Source organism: Typopeltis vanoorti, chromosome 12 (genome assembly GCF_054136105.1).
Source record: "Typopeltis vanoorti isolate ZY-2024b chromosome 12, IOZ_Tvanoo_1.0, whole genome shotgun sequence".
Classification (NCBI taxonomy): domain Eukaryota; kingdom Metazoa; phylum Arthropoda; class Arachnida; order Uropygi; family Thelyphonidae; genus Typopeltis; species Typopeltis vanoorti.
Genome location: NC_143560.1, coordinates 80,503,172 through 80,526,210, shown reverse-complemented (window position 1 = coordinate 80,526,210; position 23,039 = coordinate 80,503,172). Strand labels below are relative to the sequence as shown.

Genomic DNA, 23,039 nt, shown 5'->3' with positions numbered 1-23,039 from the left:
CTTTCAATTGCTATTCCTTCAAATTCTTTTGATTTTAACATGGTATCAATTTTAGATTCATAAGAACCTACAGACTTTTTAAAATCATTAATTGCATTAATCGTTCCCCATGATTAAGGAGTTAGTCCTTATAATACATATATTGTGACTTTGTAGAGCTTCTGACAGATATGATAATTCCTGTAGGATATCAATCATTAATGCTAGATCTTTTAAAAATTCCAAATAGAGAAGTCAGTTTAAAAAGCCCTTATATTTATCGTTCGATGAAAAATGCTTGCATAAAGCTGGGTAATTTCTCCACACAGCAAGAGCCGTTTATAACTGCAAGCTGCCCATCGTGGTCCAAACACACGGCCGAGCTTTAAAATTTCGATATCAAGGTCTTTATATTTAATATTATATTTAATTCTCGTTGATTTTTTGGTGATTGATGATAAAAAGCATATAATTTATTTATAAATATTTCAAAATGATTTATTTCTTTAATGTTTTTTATCAAATCATCTAATACTAATTGTAAATGATTAGCTATGCAATGCCAAATCACAATGTTGAGAAATTTTTTAGAAGTTTGATTGCAACACCTGATTTGTTTCCTAACATTACACTAGCTCCATCAGAACAAAATGCGATGAGATGATTTTTTAAATAGTTATCAGAAAATCCATATAAATTTAAAGTAGCAATTATAGTAGCATGTATATATTCCACGGTGGTATTTTCTAGTTCTACAAGATCTACAAAAATCATACATGGTTCAGTGAGCTCAACTTGTATGTGAATAACTAAAACTCTTATTTTCGATAATGTTGTCAATTCGTCTACCTATTTTTGTTACTTGTGTTCTGTTTGAGAGGTAGTTCTTGAACAATGTATGCAGTGTTCCTCTTATACCTATTGAGTATAGTTTGGTGAGTAGTATGTCATGTTCAAGTGTATCAAATGCTTTGGTTAGGTCCAGCAGTATAAGGACAGCGTACTTGTTTTTGTCGAGAGCTTCGTTTATTGTGTCGGCGATGTCTTCTAATAAAGTAATGGTGCTTTTTGTTTTCTGAAAGCTGTATTGGTTTTGTGAGATGATGATGTACTTCTGTAAATAGTTCTGTAGTCTGTGTGTGTTATTTTTTCTAGAATTTTTGAGATGACTGGTAGGATAGCTATTGGTCTGTAGTTCTGAGTATCGTTTCTTTTGCCGTGTTCGTATATTGGCATAATTACTGCAGTTTTTAGTTGTTGTGGAATAATGCCTGTGTCGAATATTATGTTCATGAGTTTCAAAAGTATTGGATTTATTTGTTCAAAGTGTGTTATAAGGTCTGTGAGTCTTATTTTGTCTATTCCTGGAGTGGTCTTTGGTTTTAGTTGTAAGATTGCTTCTTTCAGTTCCTGTTTTGTTACGGGTGGAAAATACATCGTTTGTTGTTGACTTTGTGTCGGTAGTTTTTTATTGATCATTGGTAGTTTGTCTTTTTTGAGTTGTGTGATGTTGTTTGTGAAAACATGATTGAATGAGTCTGCTAGTTCCTCTTGGTTTGTGTCCTGACTGAAGCTTTTTGCAATAAAATCTTGTGCTGAAGTTTTCTTTTTTCGAGTTACTAATTCGTTGAGTGTAGCCCATGTTTGCTTAATGTTGTCGTTATATTCCATGAATTTTTGGAAGTAGTAGCGTCTTTTTGCCCTACGAATTTTTGTTGTTAATTGATTTCTTGTATTTTTGTATAAGGTTTGTAAATGTGTGTTACTGGGTGACTTTTTAAGTTTTTTCCATAGATTTTTTTTTTACAGTAATAGTATTTAGTATGTTTGTCATTTATCCATGGATTTTGAAAGTTTATTTTTCACTTGGTTAGAGTATAATAAAATTAGTTTAATCCTTTATCTAAGTGTGAGCAAACAAAGTTTGCGCCTGAAAGTATCTTCAGGACTGGGGTAAGGTGGTACAACACCAGGGCAACTTGTTTCAAAGGTGGAGCAAGCTACCAACACTCCTATCTCAGTATCTCCTATAATGCAAAACACATCTCCTTGCGGATATGTCTAATGTTATGCATTAAGGGAAGGGCCACTACCCAGACTAGTTTCGACCTTTATTGAGGTCTCTTCAGTGGGAGCCAGGCCCAAGTGGAGATACCAGGCAGAAGCATTAGCAGGTCATCTCTACCTGCTTTTTTTGTGAACTTTAGTTGAAAATTCTCATATAATGTTACAGGATTATTTATTTTAAGTAGGGAATTCCACTGTGTATTTTTTACTTGGTTATCGACAATGCTCTTTAGTATGATTGAGTTTTGTCGACGTTTGTGGTGGTAGGAGGGGGGGGTAGGAAACGTAATAAAACGAAGTTGAGACAAAGTGATCACCAATTTTGTCGTTAATTACTGATGATGTATATGTATGGATGGATGGGAGCCCGTATGTCGATGGATGGGAGCCCGTATGTCGATATGATCAATGCATGATTTTGTTAGTGAGTTATTGAGTATTCTTCTCTTGTTGGGGAGTTAATGGTAGGGTTTATGTTGTACACTTAGTATATCTTGATATGTGTTAGTGGTTGAAGAAGTGTGGTCAAGCATATTTATGTTAATGTTTCTTATTAGGATGAGCCTGTGTGTTGTATGGGGTTTGATGTCGCTTAGCCATGTTTCTAACTCATGAAGAAAACTGAGTGGATTGTTATCTGGGGGTCTGTATATTGTGTTTATTGTATATTTGATACTATTGTGGCTATTTGTGATTTCCAAAATTAGTGTTTCCGCATGTTCGAAGTGAGTTTGTTTTTCAGTCACATTATATTTTTCTTTGATAAATACCACAATGCCACCTCCTCTTTTGTTTGGTCTATATAAGTTGTAGGTTTGATAATTATTTATGTTGTATGTGTAAATTTCTGTGTCGTTTATTGCAACTTCGGTCAGTATTAGCGCATATATGTTTATCATGGTATAATTGAGCTGTGTTATCAATGTAAGCTAGTGTTTTTTATACTTCTTATGTTTGTGTGTATGATAGTGAAGTTGGTATTGGTGGAAATGTTGTCTGACCATTTCTTCATAGAGTCAAAGACCTTGAAGTTTATGTTGTCTGACTTTTAACCAAAACAGCACATCAGATTACATAGTTGTTGAACACACACATGCACGCGCGTGCGTGCACACACACACACACACACACACACACACACACACACACACACACACACAAACTAACAAGCAGGGATAGAGAGGTTATTGTTCCCTGTATAAGGTTTTAACAAGGTCAGATCTGGACTACTGTGCACAGATTCAGACTTCGAGATTCTGTTATGATAAAGAAGTTGCAGAGAGAATCCAGAGTTGTGTGACGAAGATTGTGGCAGGTCTGTGGAAAGCTCCCTATGAGAATAGATACTAATAATAATAGAACTGTATTGCATAAATTGGAGCAGATAGAGATGGATATGAATATGGTGATTTGGATTAGAGGGTGGCTGATGGACAGATACCAAAGAGTGGTTTATAAGGAGTTGAGTCCAAGTGAAGGCAAGTGACCAGTGATGAACCACGAGGCTCAGTACTTGGTCCTGTGTTGTTTAATTTGTGATATAAGAAATGATTTGACAGGAAATATTTAGTTGTTTGCTGATGATGCTAAACTGGGAAGAGCAATGGTAAGTGAAGGTGATGCAGAAATCCTGCAGGAAGACTTAAATAGACTAGCAGTTTAATGTGACCAAGTGTAAGTTAATGCACTTTGGGAAGAGATCACCAGCTGTGTACTGTATTGATGGAACTGAACTGCAGGAAACTGATGAGATCAGGGACTTGTGGACAGGGAGTTGAAGTTTAGATGGCATATTGTGAAGGTAACCAAAACAGCACATCAGATTACATAGTTGTGTTGAACACACGCACGCATGCATGCGCGCGCGCACACACACACACACAAACAAACAAACAAACAGGGATAGAGAGGTTATTGTTCCCTCTATAAGGCTTTAACATGGTCAGATCTGGACTACTGTGCACAGATTCAGATTTCCAGATTCTGTTATGATAAAGAAGTTGCAGAGAGAATTCAGAGTTGAGTGACAAAGATTGTGGCAGGTCTGTGGAAAGCTCCCTATGAGAATAGATTGATGGTCTGTGAGCTTCAAAAATTAGCTGATAGACAAAGAAGAGGACACATGATAGAAGCATTTAAGTTATTAAAGGAGTTTTATACAATTGACACTGAAGAGTTTTTCAGTATGCAAGCGGCAGGAAGAGAGAGAGAGAGAGAGAGAGAACAAGGGGTCAGTCACCAGTGGAAGTTGCATCAGTGTGTGGCCAGCAAGGGAGTTAGGACTAAATTTTTTGCTTAGCGGTTGGAATGGGTTGCCAGAGGTTGCTGTGAATGCTTCATCAGGGAATGAGTTTAAGGAGAGGTATGATAGGTATTGTGTGATTAATGGCTAGTTTGTGAATAATGGAACTCTTATGATGAGCCTTCTGACTCTATGGAGAATAATAATAATAATATTGTTTCTCTATTTTTTTTTCAGTCCCACTTATTAGTATATTGTTCTCCTAATGATACTAATTTAATGCTGACAAAATATTGGAAATACTAGTTAAAATTATTTAGTTACCATATCTTCTTTATATTAATCTCTTAAAACTGTAGGATGAATAAATTGAGTAAAGTAAAATTGAGTATAAGCTTGCACACACCAGCCTTACATCTCAACATTCCCAACTACACCACCTTGCACTTATTTACATTTAAACAAATCTGAATGAATCCATTCATCTATCCAAGCTAAAACTCTGTTTAAATCATGAGAAGGGACTTGACATCAACATAATTCCTTATAACTCTCCACAACTTTGCATTATCAACAAACTGAGTGTCCTCCATTAATGCACATGAAATATTATTAATGAGTAGGCTGAACAGTAGTGACTTAGAACAGAACTCTGTGGTACACTGTCACTTTCCTTTTCTGGGATAATGTTCTTTCTCTCCCCCACCTAGTCTAGTGTGGTTATCTTCCAAAAACCCAGAAATTCACCATAATTCCTCTGGTGTTGTTGTTGTTGTTAACAGTACCTCCTCCTCTTTTTTTCTCATCTACTTAGAAGATTCTAGTATATGTGATGCTCTTTTCTTACAAACATAACAATCAGTGTGAGATTCTGTGAGTCATGCTTATCTTATGACTTCCTTGCAGTATTTCTCCAGTACACAAACCTGACCAGCTTTCCTATCCCATGACTCTTCTTCCATAGTTTCCAGATATGACTGATTCCACTCTGTTGAAGGCCATCTGAACTATGCCACCTCTCTCTCTCTCCTTTTTTTGCAATCAATAGATTTCTTAAAAAGAAACAGTACCATATTCGCAACAGTTTAAAACATCTACTTCTCCACACTCCCAATCATAATATCTTATTTTTCTGTTTGAACTTTGTTGGCTTTCCTTTATTTGCATGAAACAAAAGTGGTCTCCTCTTGTCAGCCTGGTTGGCCAAGTGGTTAGTGTATCCACTATCTAGCCAAAAAGGCAGTGGGTTTGAATCTCGTCGTGGGTATGGATGTTTGTAGTTGTCTGTGAAAATATTAGTGGTGGTGGGCAGTAGATGGCATTGGTGTAGATGATGATGATGGTAGTTGCAGTTGGTGAATTGAGTGACAGAGATGGAGAGTTGTAGAGTAGGTACCCTCCCTCAATGAGTCTTTGGACTCCTTGGAGGTGCCACGTAATAATAATATATGTCAGGCACCATTGCCTGTATAGATAATACAAAACGGAGTATGTATTGAAAATATGTAACCATCTTAACATAGTGGACAGAAATATGCAATGTGTAGTATACAGTATTGTTTTATATAAACATATAGGCACAATCATAAAAAAATAAGGAAAAAATAATTTTGCTTATTTTTTAAATAAATAATTAATTTTAATAATTATTCTCCATAAAATGTTTGTATTTTGCAGAAAAATTCTGTGGAAAGTTGAATATCAGCGCAAAATTTGGAAGGACTTTTCATTCTTTCTGCAGACCATTTTCAGTGAATTTTTATTTCCATGAAAACTTTCCATGGAACAGTTAGCAGACTCAATTATTTCACTTAAGCAGGTTCTAGTTGCAATAGAAAACTCATTAAACATTTTGTGACTATTATTAGGTATCCTAACCTAGTAAATGACACCCAGAAAATCTCAGAAAATTTGGTATGATTACATTTATCCTTCTCTCTGCAGTGCCAATCATTATGGCTAACTCTTTAGCATAGGATGCTCTACACCAGTGGTTAAATTCTAAATGAATAAGTTCTGGGGTCCTATACAAAATAACCAATTGTATTTAACTTTGAATGCTATCTGGGGAAGCTCCACACCTTCCCATCCCTTTCATCATGCGTTTGTAATTAGGCGACTGTTGATATTGACTTTATATACACATTCAAAACTGTAAACAATTGTTGAATAACTACACAATAATGTAGGCATAATTACCGTAAAGGAAGAAAAGTCACAAAACAGAAAAATGTTCCTACAAAATAACCAATTGTATTTACCTTTGAATACGATCCACTGGTCGAGTGTCCAGCAAGTCAGCAAATCTTTCCTTTCGTTCAGCATATTAATATTATCATCTTGCAACTGATGGGAAGTCTGTGTTTCTGTGGATTAATTCAGACCTCTTTCTCTTCAGAAACTACACACATTTTGGAAAATTATGGAAACAACTACCGTGTTTGAGTAAAACTTTAGTTTAATATAAACCAAAATCAACACTCGACGTTTCGATCTTTGTATCAAGATCATCTTCTGGAGCATATACACTATATACAGAGAAACAAGCTGCACTACAATCTACATGATTTGCTAAAGTTATTGACCAACCGTTACAACAATTATTGGCCTAAATCTGGTGTTGTAACGGTTGGTCAATAACTTTAGCAAATCATGTAGATCGTAGTGCAGATTGTTTCTCTGTATATAGTGTATATGTTCCAGAAGATGATCTTGATATAAAGATCGAAACATCAAGTGTTAATTTTGGTCTATATTAAACTAAAGTTTTACTCAAACATGTAGTTGTCTCCATAATTTTCCAAAATGTATTCTGATCACCATGTAAGATTAAAAGAAACTACACACAAACTGTCATTACAAACTCGTTTTGTATTAGCACTGTCATCCGAGCTGTTTTTCTGTTTTAAAGAAGGTAGCAATGTACTTATCCATAGTTGAAATACCGTATTTACTCGAATATAACTTGCCCTTGCATATAACTTGTACCCCTGATTTTACTTTTTGAAAAAAAGAAATTAAAAAGTTTCACAAAATACCTCGAAAAAAAAAAGCTTAAATATGTTCATGTCGAGCGATAGTAACTCGCTTGCAGTGGTAAACAACTCACCTTCCCCAATAGCCGCTATGCTTTAGAGGCAAGGAAAAAACAAATACTTTTATTATGTCAGTGAATAAGGTACAAGCAATCTGCTTAATATATTTCTCAACAAATTGGTGCAATTAGAGACAACTGGGATAAAAATGACACTAATGAATGAATCACGTCTCCTCTAACAGAAACTATGCTATATAGACTCGAGCAAAACCATATGCTGCACCAGCAAACACAGTATCTAACTAAAAACTATTGTTATTAATTAGATGTGTGCGAGTTCACCTGCTGCAAATCAACAATAAAATTTAACCGAACTTGTTAAAATTCGTAAACGTATTAAAACTAAGAAATATATGTAGTGAATATTGTTATGGCAGTTTCACATATGGAATTTGGTTGAAGAGAGTTAGCATTTCAACTCAATTGTCGGCTATGCTTTTATCTTTTGGTCACATGATCTTTTGTTAATACTGCACCAATCATATGCACTTCTTAATAACCTGCCATTGATGTCTCTTTCACTTTGGGCTTAATTACCGTAAAGGGAGAAAAGTCACAAAACAGGAAAACGTTCTGGGTACGGTACATAAAGAAGTTCCGGGGTCGGGCCCCAGAGAGCCCTGGCTGAATTTAACCACTGCTCTACACCAGTGCAAATCACAGTATCAGTATTCTACCTATTCTTGAACTTTATGCCTTCTCAACTACTTTACACACAGCCTACAGTGCAATTTGTATATCTGTTAAAACAAACAACCAAAAAAAAAAACTTAAGACCAGTTCATACCATGGCTCTTCTGATCTTTTATCAAAAAAAAAAAAATCAGGAAAATTCTCAATAATATAGACACTAATAGGTATCCTAGTTCAAATGATATTCCTCCAGTTGTGGTAAAAACTTGTGTTCCTGAATGAATACCTATCCTGTAGCCCTTATACAAGCTGTCATATTCATCTAACACACCTACCCAATATCATTAAAGGATAAAGGATTAAATGAGGTATATAATTTCTTGGTATCTTTAATTTATAGTATAACCAAGTGAAAAAACTTCCAACAATTTTCTCTAATCTAGAGTAATTTAATAATAAGGTGTGATACCTTTTAGCACCTTGTATGGAAAAAGATGACTTCTGCATTACTTCAACTTTAGTATTACCTCTTGGTCTAGCTCCCACTGAAGAGACCTCAATAAAAGGTTGAAACTGGTCTGGGTAGTGACCCTTCCCATAATGCATAGTATTATACATGTCTGCAAGGAGATGTGCTTTGCATTTGCATTATGGGATACTAAGGCAATTGATGTGAAGTCTTAGTTCCTTATATGAGTTGCCCCAGTCCTGAAAATACTTCAGGCTCAAAATTTGTTTGCTTACACTTGGATAAAGGATTAAACCAAGTATATATAATTTCTTGGTATGTTTAATTTAAACTTCTTTAGCCTTGCATAACAGAAACGTTACAAGTGACTGTTTATCTTTCTTACATTTAGTTAGTTTCTGTGGTTATAGCTGATGTACTTTTTATTCTTCATAGTTCATCATCATCATCATCATCATCAAATTCCTGCAATGTACCCTCAAGGGGTGTACAGGATATGATAGTACTACATGAAAAAATTACATCATTACTAACTTCCTATCTACAATTTTCCTCCAAATCAGTCTGTTACTTGTCAAGACTCTAACATTATCAGATCTTATATTCCTATCGTCTAAGGCACTTTGTACTGTATCAATCCACCTATATCTTGGTCTTCCTCTGGGTCGTTTTCCTGCCAACCTGGCAGAGAACACTTGTTTTGCTAATCTTTCCTCTCCCATTCTATTTAAGTGACCATACCATCTGAGATTAGCTCTGCTAACGCATTCCTGGATGCTGACAATGTCAAGTTCTTTCCTAATATCCTCATTTTTAATATGATATTGCCATTGATGCCATCTGTTCAAGCCTCTAATCTTTCTCAGGACTCTCATATCTGCGGTCTCTAGTCTTTGGTCAAGTGTTTTACTTCTGACCCAGCTCTCAGATCCATAAGTTAAAATTGGTTTGAACACAGTCTTGTATACAGCTAATTTAGTGTTCCGACTAATTTCTTTTGGTGTGGTAAAATCATCAAATTCCTGCAATGTACCCTCAAGGGGTGTACAGGATATGATAGTACTACATGAAAAAATTACATCATTACTAACTTCCTATCTACAATTTTCCTCCAAATCAGTCTGTTACTTGTCAAGACTCTAACATTATCAGATCTTATATTCCTATCGTCTAAGGCACTTTGTACTGTATCAATCCACCTATATCTTGGTCTTCCTCTGGGTCGTTTTCCTGCCAACCTGGCAGAGAACACTTGTTTTGCTAATCTTTCCTCTCCCATTCTATTTAAGTGACCATACCATCTGAGATTAGCTCTGCTAACGCATTCCTGGATGCTGACAATGTCAAGTTCTTTCCTAATATCCTCATTTTTAATATGATATTGCCATTGATGCCATCTGTTCAAGCCTCTAATCTTTCTCAGGACTCTCATATCTGCGGTCTCTAGTCTTTGGTCAAGTGTTTTACTTCTGACCCAGCTCTCAGATCCATAAGTTAAAATTGGTTTGAACACAGTCTTGTATACAGCTAATTTAGTGTTCCGACTAATTTCTTTCTTATTCCATATGAATTTATTCAATTGACTTCCCACGATACCAGCTTTGCTGATTCTGTTGTCTATTTCTATATTTAGTTTACCATCTTCAGTAAAAATTGTGCCTAAGTAGCTGAAATGTTTTACTTGTTCCACAGGTTCTCCATTCACAACACAGTTGACATTTTCAATGATTCTGCCTATTTTCATTGTCTTTGTCTTTTTATTGCTGACCTTCATACCATATCTATTACAACAGCTATTCAATTTAGTCAGAGAATCTTGCAGACTTGTAGCGGATTTATTTAGAAGTATAACATCATCCGCATAAAGCAAAGAGCTGACATTAACATCTCCAATTTTGATATCAGGTTTAATACCACATTCCTTCATAATGTGATCCATATAGATAATGAATAACAGAGGGGATAATGTACATCCTTGTCTCACACCATATTTAACATTAAACCATCTTCCTGTACTTCCTTCAATTCTAACTGCTGACTCACAACTCAAATAAAGACTAAGTATTGCTTGATATAATGCCCCATTGACACCATATAACTGCAGCGTATTGAATAGCTTCTCTCTTGGCACCTTGTCATATGCCTTTTCCAAATCGACAAAACTTAAATACAGATCTTTGTTATATTCCCATGCTTTCTCGACTATTTGTCGTAAAGTGAAGATCTGATCCTGACAGCCTCTATTTGGCCTGAATCCAGCTTGTTCTTCACCAAGCTTTTCTTCCACAATTCTTCTCAACCGTTTCTCAAGTATACTTGCATAGATCTTGCCAGGAACACTCAGTAGGGAAATACCTCTGTAATTCTCACATTCAGTTTTATTTCCCTTTTTATGTATGGGTACTATGAGAGCTCTACTCCAATCATCGGGAATTCGTCCCTCTGTCCAGGCTTTCTGAACTATGCAGTGCAGCCACTGTAAGACTCTTATACCACCATACTTCAGCATTTCTGGTCGAATATCATCTACTCCTGCTGCCTTTCCACATTTCAAGCCTTTGATGGCTTTTTCTACTTCAAGTATGGATATGTATTCCTGACTGCATGCCTGGTCAGTGTTTTTTTATCACTGTGCTGTCATCACTGCTTGTTTCATTTAGCAGTTTTTCAAAGTAATTACTCCATACTTCAAGGATATCTTTTTCTCCTGTTTTCATTTCACCTTTATCATCTCTAATTCCTTTTACAGCACTCTTCCCTCCATTCCTAAGCTTCTTCAACAACCTCCAGAATATTTTGCCACCTTCTTGATATTTATTTTCTATATTCTTGCCAAAGTCCTCCCATGACTTTTGTTTAGCTAGTTTTACACACTGTTTAGCTTTCTTACATTTGTCTCTGTATTCTGTAAGAGTAAAAGCTGACTTATTTGCCAGGAACTTTTGATATGCTCTCTTCTTTTCCTTCACTGCCTCTTTAACTTCCTGTGTCCACCAGGGAGTTCTGATTTTTTTATCCTTGCACACAACCTCACCACATGCCTCTCTGGCAGAATCAATCAATGTTTCCTTCAGAGTTTGCCACTGAATCTCCAAGGTTTGATTCCTGTTCTCAAACTCTTTCATTTTCTTTTCAATAATATTTCTGTATTTTAGTCTACAGTTCACATCTGAGAGCTGCTCAACTTTTAGTTTCATTTAGTTTAATTTAACTATGAAACTTTTAGTTTCATAGTTTCATATCATTTATATAGTTAATTTGAATTTCATCGTGACAGTGTTAATTATAATATTCAGTAAATATTACTTATATTTAACAGGAAATTAGTTATGAAAAATCTCTAGGAATACATAAAGCTTATCTCCATCCTTCACTAGTTCCTTATTATGAGAACTCATTGATTATAGCTCAAGGTCATATGCAGTGGCTGTGGGATCATACTGGGAAAAGATATTTGGACATGTTTGGAGGAATTGTTACTGTTAGTGTTGGACATTGTCATCCGTAAGTTTGCTATTCCTATTTTTCTTTTTGATCATGGTAGACCGCTGTAATTAATGTAATTAATGAAAGATGCTGGATGCTAAAAGTGGTATATGCAAATAACTGGAAATACTACCATGGCTTCTTTAATAAAAAATTCCAGACACATTGTATTATATGACATTGAGTTACATGACATCTGACCTCCTAATATCCAGTTTTTCTAGACTGAACATTGAACCCCTCTCTACATCAAAAAAGTCCCATCCTGACATTCAGTTATTCCAGATAACTGCTTGTCTCCCTCCATTCCAGAACTGAAGGGATTTGATGCCATGTAACTCATTGTATTTGAAAGTTATGGTTAAGCACCAGAAGTATCATTTCTTCACCAAACTAACAAATAAATAAATAATAGCAATAACTATTTAAAATAAGGATAAAATATAATTTTGTTCACTGTATGAACAGACTGATGTGCACTAAGAGAGAAATTTCCAAAAGTGATGAATACTATCACTTTCAGAACATAAATAATAAATTACACGATAACCACAGTAATTTACTTTAATGAAATGAAAGTACAGATATTTCAGAACATGTTTTTTTCTTCTTATGTTTAAAATTTTTTAAATTGTGATTTTTAATTAAAAATAATAATGCAATTATAATTTGCTGATTTCAAGCCTAAAATTATAATCCTTTTATATTTAATTTAATAAATAATAATTTATTATTTCATATATGTTAAGAGCACTCTGCCATGAGGTAGATTGCTATGAGAATGTTTATTAAAGAAGAACCAAGTATTTTGTCAGAGCATCTTTTCTACATAATGCAAGTTATTTTTTGAGCCAAATAAAAGAAAAGATGACTAAACAAACAGGAAACTCCTGTCATTTCAGTCCTGGACAATTGAGTTTTTATTGCCTGAATTAAACAAATTTTCTGTTAACACAGTAAGCTGACCTCACAGTTTCAGTTGCCTAGTTGCTTTATCATAATCACAATTGGGGTCTATGAGAAAAAGGCAACTTCATTGTGGAGTTCAAATAAATGGCAAACAACATTTACTCATGACAACCAGTATACTTCTGTGTGAGGCAGCAATCTCTTATGCAGGCTACCCATTTCTTCACAGATAATTGAAAAAAAAAAAAAGTCAAGACTTCAGTGGTCAGGTTTTGATGAAATTAACCATTTCTGCACTTTCATCCAGAACTCTTTATAATCATCAGGGAGAAATTTAGCTATTAGTGCTTCATGGTGAAGACAACAATGAGTGCACTTATATTCTGGTGCAACTTGTTTTATACAACCTTCTAGTCTTGTGATATAACTACTCATTGCTTTTGCCCCGTTACATATACAGAAATACAATTTTTCCATTCAAGATTGTTTTCACCAAAAAAATGAATCAATAATATTAAAAATATCCTCACTTATAGTAGAAGTTTTGAGAGGCTTACAAAATATATCTTCAAATATTGCATCCTGGAATTTTCCACTCATAAAAACAAGTAATTGAGCTAGCCCAACTACATCTTTCGACACATCCACTTGTATAGCAAACCACGGACTACATTGAATAGCTTGAATGAGTTGGTCCATAATATTACAGGCCATATAGGTCAAGTTCTTGGAGAAAGTAGTCAAGAGTAAAATACAGGAATGGATTGATGAAAATGAGATACTGTATGGGGACAGCATGGTTTTGTGAAGGGTAGATCATGCCTCAGTAACTTGCTCAAGTTTTATAACACAGTGACGGCTGAACTGGATAGGGGTAATGGGTTTACAGTGATTCTGCTGGACCTGGCTAAGGCCTTTGACAGGATACCACATGGAATTCTAATCCGTAAACTGCAACATATGGGGATGGATATAGGGTTGGTGAGATGGATAGGTGGGTGGTTGATGGAGAGATATCAGAGAATAGTTTATTCAGGAGTAGAGTCCAAAAGACAGCCTGTGACTAGTGGTGTGCCGCAAGGTTCTGTTCTTGGACCACTACTATTTAATTTGTTCATTAATGATATAGGAAAGGATCTGAGAGGAACAATTCATTTGTTTGCTGATGATGCAAAGTTGGGTACAGCAATAGTGAATGCAGATGCTGTCAGAAATTTGCAGGATGATTTGGATAGATTGGAGGACTGGGCTAAGGAGAATGGATGTCAATTTAATGTGGCAAAATGTAAGGTTATGCATTTTGGGGTGAAAAGATTAGCAGCAGTATACCACATTGGTGGAACGGTACTCCAGGAGATTGATGAGGCCAGGGATTTGGGAGTGTTGGTGGATAGGGAGTTGAAGTTTAGGGGGCACATTGCAAAAGTGACTAAATCAGCTCATCAAATCACTTGGCTGCTAAAAAATGCATTGACGAGCAGAGACAAACAAGTTATTGTTCCTCTGAATTATCGAGCCTTGATAAGACCCCATCTTGACTACTGTGCCCAGATTTGGTCGCCTGGGTTTCTTCTAGATGGGGAGGAGGCGGAGAAGATCCAGAGGCAAGTGACCAAGATGATAGCAGGTCTATGGAATTACTGAAGAAATTACTAAAGGGTTTTTATAAGATTGATCCAGAAGATATTTTTGAAAATATGACTGGTGGTGGGAAGACTAGGGGCCATGCATGGAAGCTGGGCAAGAGCGTGGTTGACAAGGGTGTTAGAGCTAGGTTTTTTACTTGGAGAGTGGTGAATGAGTGGAATAAGCTGCCAGAGTCTGTTGTGGGTGTTATGACTGTGAATGAATTCAAGGCAAAGTATAATAGATACTGTGTGAATGTTGAATAGTTGCTGAACATGATGTTCAGGGCCTCCCTCGATGAGTCTAAGCACTCCTTGGAGTTGCCCGCATTAATAAATATCTTTAATTCTCCTGGAAACTTCATTTGACAAAGAAATGGTTCTGAGAAGGTTTACCTCTTTTTGACCAAGCATACAAGAAGCTGTTTCTTCCACTGCTAGAAGAATGAGTGACTTACTTGTTTTGTGAGCCTTTCCAGTTTTGGCAATATGAAGGCTTACTTTGTAAGACGTTTTAAGTGCATTTTCATTTTCTTCTACACCAGAAAAATGCTTAATTACGGGTTTTCTACTACTCAAGTCTTCCAAAAGGTGTTCAAAATAACTTAAGGGCTTATTTTTTAAATGCTCATGTTTTGTTTCAAAGTGTTGCCGTAAAAGAGATGGTTTCATAGAATTTTGTGACAGGACCTCAGAGCAAACAGTACACTGAGATTTGGTTCTACTAAATTTCCTGTTCATGTAAAGCCAAATTGTAAATATAATTCATGATATTTACATTTTTTAATTTTTTATCACTTGATTGTTTAATATTTAATGTTCTTTTAGTTACTGCTGAATCCACCTCTTTACTCACATGGGATGATGACGTAGTCATAGATGTAGAAGCAGTTGACTCCAGCTCCATGTTACTTTTCTTCTTAATCATCCATTTCAAGGCACTTTAGAAACACGTTCATTTAACTTCACAGTAAACTGACGACTAAAAATAACTTTAAGCACAGCAAGTGAAATAAATCACAACAAATACATAGAGCAGTAAAGGGGCACATTCACTCACTTAGAATGGATGTTTTGACTGGGCAATCAGCTGTTGGTGTAGATTCAGCTCTCGGGTAGGGAAGGGGAAGAAGGATTAACAAACATGTATAGACATGAACTACAGCACTGCACTTTGTCACTCAATTCTCAGAAATTAATCAGTATCAGTGTTGCAACTTACCAACTTTGTTACTAGATCTAGCAATTTTTGAGCTCTCACAGCGTACCCCCAAAAACTTTTACCACATACGTCCAAGGGGTACGCTTGCACCACATTGAGAATTCCAAGTCTAGAAGATTAAGTATGCTAAGCAAAGCAATAAAAATTGTATAAACGGAAGTTATATAAGGAGGGTGTGAGCAGGACTATAAGGAGTAGATTCTTTGCATGGAGAGTGGTTGGTCGGTGGAATGTGTTGCCTGATATTATGGTGAATGCAGATACATTAAATGTGTATAAAGTATGGTTTGGTGCACTTTGTGTGCAACATTGTTTGCCTGCTGTGATGAGTCTTTTGACTCTGTGGAGGTCTGGTATTAATAATAATAATAATAATAATAAAATGTACGCTAAAGAAAATCCTAGATAGTTTCATCAAATAAACAATGATTTTGGAAGAATAACTTTGCCAAATGAGGTATAGGATGACAGCTGTAGAAAATTAGAACTATTTGTTGCTTTTTAGATGCTGTTAAAGTGGCAGTAATATGGTTCTTGATTTTACTGCCTGCAGTGATAACAGATGAGAGGATAAAGCTGCATAAGTGGAATATACTAGGGATATTGTAAAATTTGATGTAAATGCAGTTTGATGGGATTTCAGTACATATTAAGGGTATGAGCAAGTGACTTGGTAATGTCTTTGACTTGATGATTTGCATTTGAGTGTGTAAGCAGGGTCTCTTAAGAATGGAATGAAGGATAATAATCCTATTGCAGAAGAGTGTTATTACCAAAAGATGCAGCAAATTATAGGTAAACTGTTATTCCAAGAAGGTGGTTTATGTCTTGGAAAGGTTGTTAAGAGTTTGCATTCAGGAATGGATGATTTGGCAGAGAACTTGATAGGCTGTGGGAGACAGCATACCTTTATTAATAGATCAATAGAGTATTTTACTCCCTTTGGGGAATAAAATGTGTTAGAGGATTTGTTTATCAATTTTTCAGTAGAGTATCTGTTGATTTATTAAGAAAGTTATGCTATTCCAAGAAATTAATATTAATTGCATGAAAGGTTAGAGCAGTAGTTGGATAGTGTAAAAATATACTAGTAGTATGGATACAAAAAGGAATGTAGTGTATGCTTTAAATCTGGCATATGCTCAGATTTGGTTTCTTGAGTTCTGAGAGAATGAGGATACAGTAAAGAGAATACTCAGAAAATAAACCAAGATGATGTTGAGATTGTGGAATGCTGAGAAAATAGATGGAGAAGAGATAATAATGATATGGTAAAGTCTTTCATTATATGGTAAGATCAGAGAGAAGAGCAGCAGATGGGGAAGATAATCATTCCTGGGTAGAGAAAGTGTGATAGTAATGTGATAAAGTATAAAAGTTGTTAAAGGAATTTATGCAATAGAGTATGTGAACTCTTTCATTATATAGTAGGATTATAGAGAGAAAGAGAATAATGGTGGGTGGGTGTTCAGGTGGAGGGTAATCAGCCCTGGTAGTTAGGCCAGAATGTAATTAGCAAGATTAGAGAGCTAGATGTGTGCAATGAGTTGTCATTTTGAGTGGTGAGTGCATCTATTGATGACTTTTAGGTGAGGTATGATAAGTGGCATGTTGGTTGAGTGGGCCTCCTTCAGTAAATCCTTACATTTCCTGGAAGTATTCATATAATAATAATATTCAGATGAGATTTACAAAGAGTTTATTAGAATTCCTACAAAGATTAGCTTTATTGATTTTGTCTTCTGATCTGAGCATGTCATAATGATGTGATCTCAGCTGGTGAATTTTATTTTATTTTTATTTATTTTAAAGGATGTGCTTGATCTGTTCTCTCTTGTTTTCTTTGAAATCAAGAAGTTTTGTTTAGTAACTGTGATTTGATTATACTACAACTGACAAAATAATCGTGTTTTACTTTTAAGGCATAGTTATTTTATAGCTTTGTTGTTAAGTGCGAGTAGCTAAAATGAATAAAGACTCTCTTTTTTAAGTAGCTTATTTAAATGTGTTGGTGATAGACATAAAAGTGTTATTGAAATTTACATTAAATGTGCTGCACTTTATTCCATTCAAAACACAGCATATTATAGGGTAATAGCATGCCAAATAGAAACTGCACTGCCATTAGTCAAATTAACCATTATTTTTCTATTTCATAAGACATCATGTCACATGCTTCACTTGTAAGTTATACTTTCTGTATGTGTTACATCATTTTTTTTAATGATTTGAAATTTGTTTGTTATATTGATTATAGATGCATAAAAAAAAAACATGTTGTTTACCTTATTCTGTGATGTGCTTGAGGGATAAACCAAGATGAATTTCCACCTTAGATAAATGAAAAAAAAAGCAACTATATTTTGGATTAAAGTTCAAGTCAAGATAAATACCAAGTTGTTCTTGAATATTGCAACAGTTGTGGCAGATATATTAGAATGGGTGGGTGTCTGACCTATATTTATATCATGGAGTAGTGTTAGATTATTTTTAGTGAAAAATAATCATGGGTCATTTACTTGAAACATGTTCCCCAATATTATGTTATCCATTTCTGGAGAGCAAGGAGTGGGGGGGGGGTATGTTTATAAAGAAGAGTGGCAGTAAAATTCACACACAAAGAAATAATCATAAATATCATAAAAAGGTGAATTTTTTTAATCAGATTCTTTAATCTATTGAAACATTCATTATAACAATTCAATCTAGTCCCATTTTTGGCTTATAAACTACCTACGTAATTTGAGGGTACCTAATTTTCTCTCAAAAATGATTACACACACACACACACACACACACACACACACACACACACACACACACACACACACACACACACACACACACTATCTACCAATAATTGTCTGGACACTTTAGTAATTTACAATTGATATCCATCAAGTGAACTCTAGTATCAGGTATGTATGTCTTCGGCTTTGATCACCTTCTGCAACCTCTGAGGAAGGCTTTCCACCAATGTGTGGCAGGCATCAGGTGGAATTTGTCTCCATTTCTCCATCAAAGCAGACCTGAGTTCAGTGACAGATTGAGGATGTGCTGCTCTGGACTTCAGTCGGCACTCCATTTCATCCCACAAGTGTTCTATGGGGTTGAGGTAAGGACTCTGTGCAGGCCAGGGCAGTCGTTTAATGCCCATCTCTTCATACCATTCCATAACAGCTGCAGCTTTGTGGCATGGGGCATTGTCATCTTGATAGTAACACAGGTCCATTCCATAAAAACTCTGCAGTATAAGCAGCACCTGATTATTCAGAATATTAAGGTACTGAGCTGCTTTTATGGAACCATGGACAACGACCAGTGGTCCCACTACAAATCAGCTGAATGCAGCCCACACCATTACTTCTCTACAACCAAACTTTGCTGTGGGTACAACACACTATGGTAACAAGCATTCACCAGACTGCCTCCACACCCTGCCATCAGACTGGAAACAGGTGAACCTTGATTCATTGCTGAAGAGTACCATTTTCCACTGGTCAATTGTCTAGGTCACATGCCCTTTGCACCAGGCCAGACGAGCTGCCTTGTTCATTGTTGTGATGTTCGGCTTATGTGCCACTGCTCTTCCATTGAAAACCAGTAAATGGAGTTCTTTTCACATATTATTAGTGCTCACCATGGTGTCATTGGCACTCTGGAACTCATTGTGGATGGTCTGTGCTGATTGTAGCCGGTTTTTGCATGCTACCCGTTTTAACACCCTCCTGTGCCTGTCAGTCATTTTTGGTAACTGCCTTGGGTGTTTCCTGCACTAGTAATGCCAGAACTTCTCCATTTGTTGATCACATTGCCAACAATTGATTTTGGATGCTTCAGTTGAGCATCAGTGGCAAGTATGGACATGCCACCAGAGTGACAGCCCATGATGACAACTCTTTCGAAGTCACTGAGTTCACGTCATGTTGCCATACACCTGTATTCAACTGCTACAATGAAATACTGCTTCCTAGTATCTGTACACCAGTTTTTATGTTATTAACAAACCTAGAATATTCCATAACTTCAAATAACAGTGATATCCAGACAATTATTGGTAGATAGTGTATGTATGTATATATAGATATTAAAAAAAAAAAGATGATATCGAATGCCAGCCTGGCTGGCCGAGTGGTTAGTGTATCTGCTCTCCAGCAAAGGCTGCGGGTTCGAATCCTGCCGTGGGCATGGATGTTTGAATGTCTATGAAATTACTAGTGGTGATGGTCGGCGGTAGATGGCGTTGGTGTAGATGATGAAGGTAGTTGTGGTTGGTGGAGACAAAGAGTTGTAGAGTAGGTATCCTCCCTCCATGATCTTTGGACTACCTGGAGGTGTTACACAATAATAATAATAATAATTGTGTGACCAACAGAGATAGAATCATAATGGAAAAGGGGGAGGGGCAGATTTTCCATTAAATAGGCTCATTTTGCCTGATATTTTCGCATCATATAACGAACATGACAAAATTTCATGCCGGCTGGGGCATCACCTGGATGAACAAGACCCCCGTTGTTTTCGCCAAGGAACCAGGGCGAACAGTGAAAAGTCAGCTACTGGAACAAATCTGAAAGCACACCCCAACTCAACATCACCAGAATTAAAGATCGGTACTATCAATATAAGAAGCCTGAATGGCAAAGAAATGGAGCTAGCTGAGAAATTAGATAATTACCAGATCGACATAATAGGGGTGACTGAAACAAAAAAGACAAAAACTGATGAGATCTTTCTGAGCAATAAATACAAAATGTTATATTCAGGCAATGACAATCAAGGAAAACAAGGAGTAGCCATAGTATTAAACACAAAATATGAGGCTAATCTTCTTGAATGGCAGGTAGTCTCAAGTAGAGTGATGTGGGCTAATATCAGAATGGGGAATTGGACAATGAGACTTATTTGTGCCTATGGCCCAACAGAAGGTTCTACTAAGGTAGAAGTGGAGGAATTTTTTGAGGCTTTAGAGAAAGCAACTGACACAATGAAAAAGGAAAAGTTGGTCCTTGTCGAGGATCTAAATAGCAGAGTAGGAAGTGATTGTCAGGCATACAAAAATATTTTCGGAAAATTTGGAGAGCAATGCTAATAATGGCAAATAACTGTTGGATTTCTGCTCAGGACATGGACCGGTTATTACCAACACTAAAATGTGCACAAATTCACATGGAGAGAAGAAGCAAGGAATAAGAAAAGTCTCATTGACTATGTTATTGTTGATAGTGATGTTTTCTCCCTGGTGCCTGACACCAGAGTGTACAGAGGATTTGAAATTGGAAGTGGTCACTATTTAGTCTTGAGCAGGATAAAATTGAATTTCATATTGAAAAGAATAATGGTAAGAAAGTTTAAAGCGAATAAAAGTTGAGCAGCTCTCAGACGTGAACTGTAAACTAAACTACATAAAGATTATTGAAAAAAAAATGAAAGAGTTTGAGAACAGAAACCAAACCTTGGAGATTCAGTGGCAAGCATCGAAGAAAACACTGATTGATTCAGCCAGAGAGGTATGTGGTCAGGTTGTCTGCAACGATAGAAAAATCAGAACTCCATGGTGGACATAGGAAGTTAAAGAGGCAGTGAAGGAAAAAAAGAAAGCATATCAAAAGTTCCTGCCAAATAAGTCAGCTTGTGCTCTTAGAGACAAATGTAAGAGGGCTAAACAGTATGTAAAACTAGCTAAACAGAAGTCATGGGAGAACTTTCACAAGAACATAGAAAATAAATATCAAGAATGTGGTAAGATATTCTGGAGGTTGTTGAAGAAGCTTAGAAATGGAGGAAAGAGTGCTGTAAAAGGAATTAGAGATGATAAAGGTGACATGAAAAGTGGAGAAAAAGATATCCTTGAAATATGGAGTAATTACTTCAAAAAATTGCTAAATGAAACAAGCAGTGATAGCACAGTGGTAAAAAATACTCAACAGGAGAAATACATATCCATACAGTCAGAAATACATATCCATACTTCAAGTAGAAAAAGCCATCAAAGGCTTGAAATGTGGAAAGCAGCAGAAGTAGATGATATTCAACCAGAAATGCTGAAGTATGGTGGTATAAAAGTCTTACAGTGGCTGCACTGCATAGTTCAGAAGGCCTGGACAGAGGGATGAGTTCCTGATGATTGGAATAGAGCTCTAATAGTACCCATATATAAAAAGGGAAATAAAACTGAATGTGAGAATTACAGAGGTATTTCCCTACTGAGTTTTCCTGGCAAGATCTATGCAAGTATACTTGAGAAATGGTTGAGAAGAATTGCGGAAGAAAAGTTTGTGAAGAACAAGCTGGATTCAGGCCAAATAGAGGCTGTCAGGATCAGATCTTCACTTTACGACAAATAGTTGAAATAGCATGAGAATATAACAAAGATCTGTATTTAAGTTTTGTCGATCTGGAAAAGGCATATGACAAGGTGCCAAGAGAGAATCTATTCAATACGCTACAGTTATATGGTGTCAATGGGGCATTATATCAAGCAATACTTCATCTTTATTTGTGTTGTAAGTTAGCAGTTAGAATTGAAGGAAATACAAGAAGATGGTTTAATGTTAAATCTGGTGTGAGGATGTACATTATCCCCTCTGTTATTCATTATCTATATGGATCACATTATGAAGGAAAGTGGTATTAAACATGATATCAGAATTGGAGATGTTAATGTCAGCTCTTTGCTTTATGCGGACAATGTTAAACTTCTAAATAAATCCGCTACAAGTTTGCAAAATTCCCTGACTAAATTGAATAACAGTTGTAATAGATATGGTATGAAGGTCAGCAATGAAAAGACAAAGACAATGAAAATAGGCTGAATCGTTGAAAATATCAACCGCGTTGTGAACGGAGAACCTGTGGAACAAGTAAAACATTTCAGCTATTTAGGCACGATTTTTAGTGAAGATGGTAAATTAAATATGGAAATAGACAACAGAATCAACAAAGCTGGTATGATAGGAAGTGAATTGAATAAATTCATATGGAATAAGAGAGAAATTAGTCAAACAGTAAATTAGCTGTATGCAAGACAGAGTTCAAACCAGTTTTAACTTCTGGATCTGAGAGCTGGGTCAAGAAGTAAATCACTTGACCAAAGACTAGAGACCTGAGAAAGATTAGAGGTGTGAACAGATGGCATCAATGGCAGTATCATATTAAAAACGAGGATATTAGGAAAGAACTTGACATTGTCAGCATCCAGGAATGCATTAGCAGAGCTAATCTCAGTTGGTGTGGTCACTTAAACAGAATGGGCGAAGAAAGATTAGGAAAACAAGTGTTCTCTGCCAGGTTGGCAGGAAAATGACCCA

General features: G+C 36.0%; 1 protein-coding gene across 1 annotated transcript in view; it reads left to right on the top strand.

Annotated features, from left to right (window-relative positions):
- The window catches only part of LOC150100924 (alanine--glyoxylate aminotransferase 2, mitochondrial), a 226,867-nt gene that overhangs the window by 39,138 nt on the left and 164,690 nt on the right, over window positions 1–23,039 (top strand). The window contains exon 3 of the mRNA XM_090401430.1: window positions 11,807–11,991. Within this exon, the coding sequence (XP_090257556.1) occupies window positions 11,807–11,991 (185 nt within the window). The remainder of the gene's footprint in view (window positions 1–11,806; window positions 11,992–23,039) is intronic.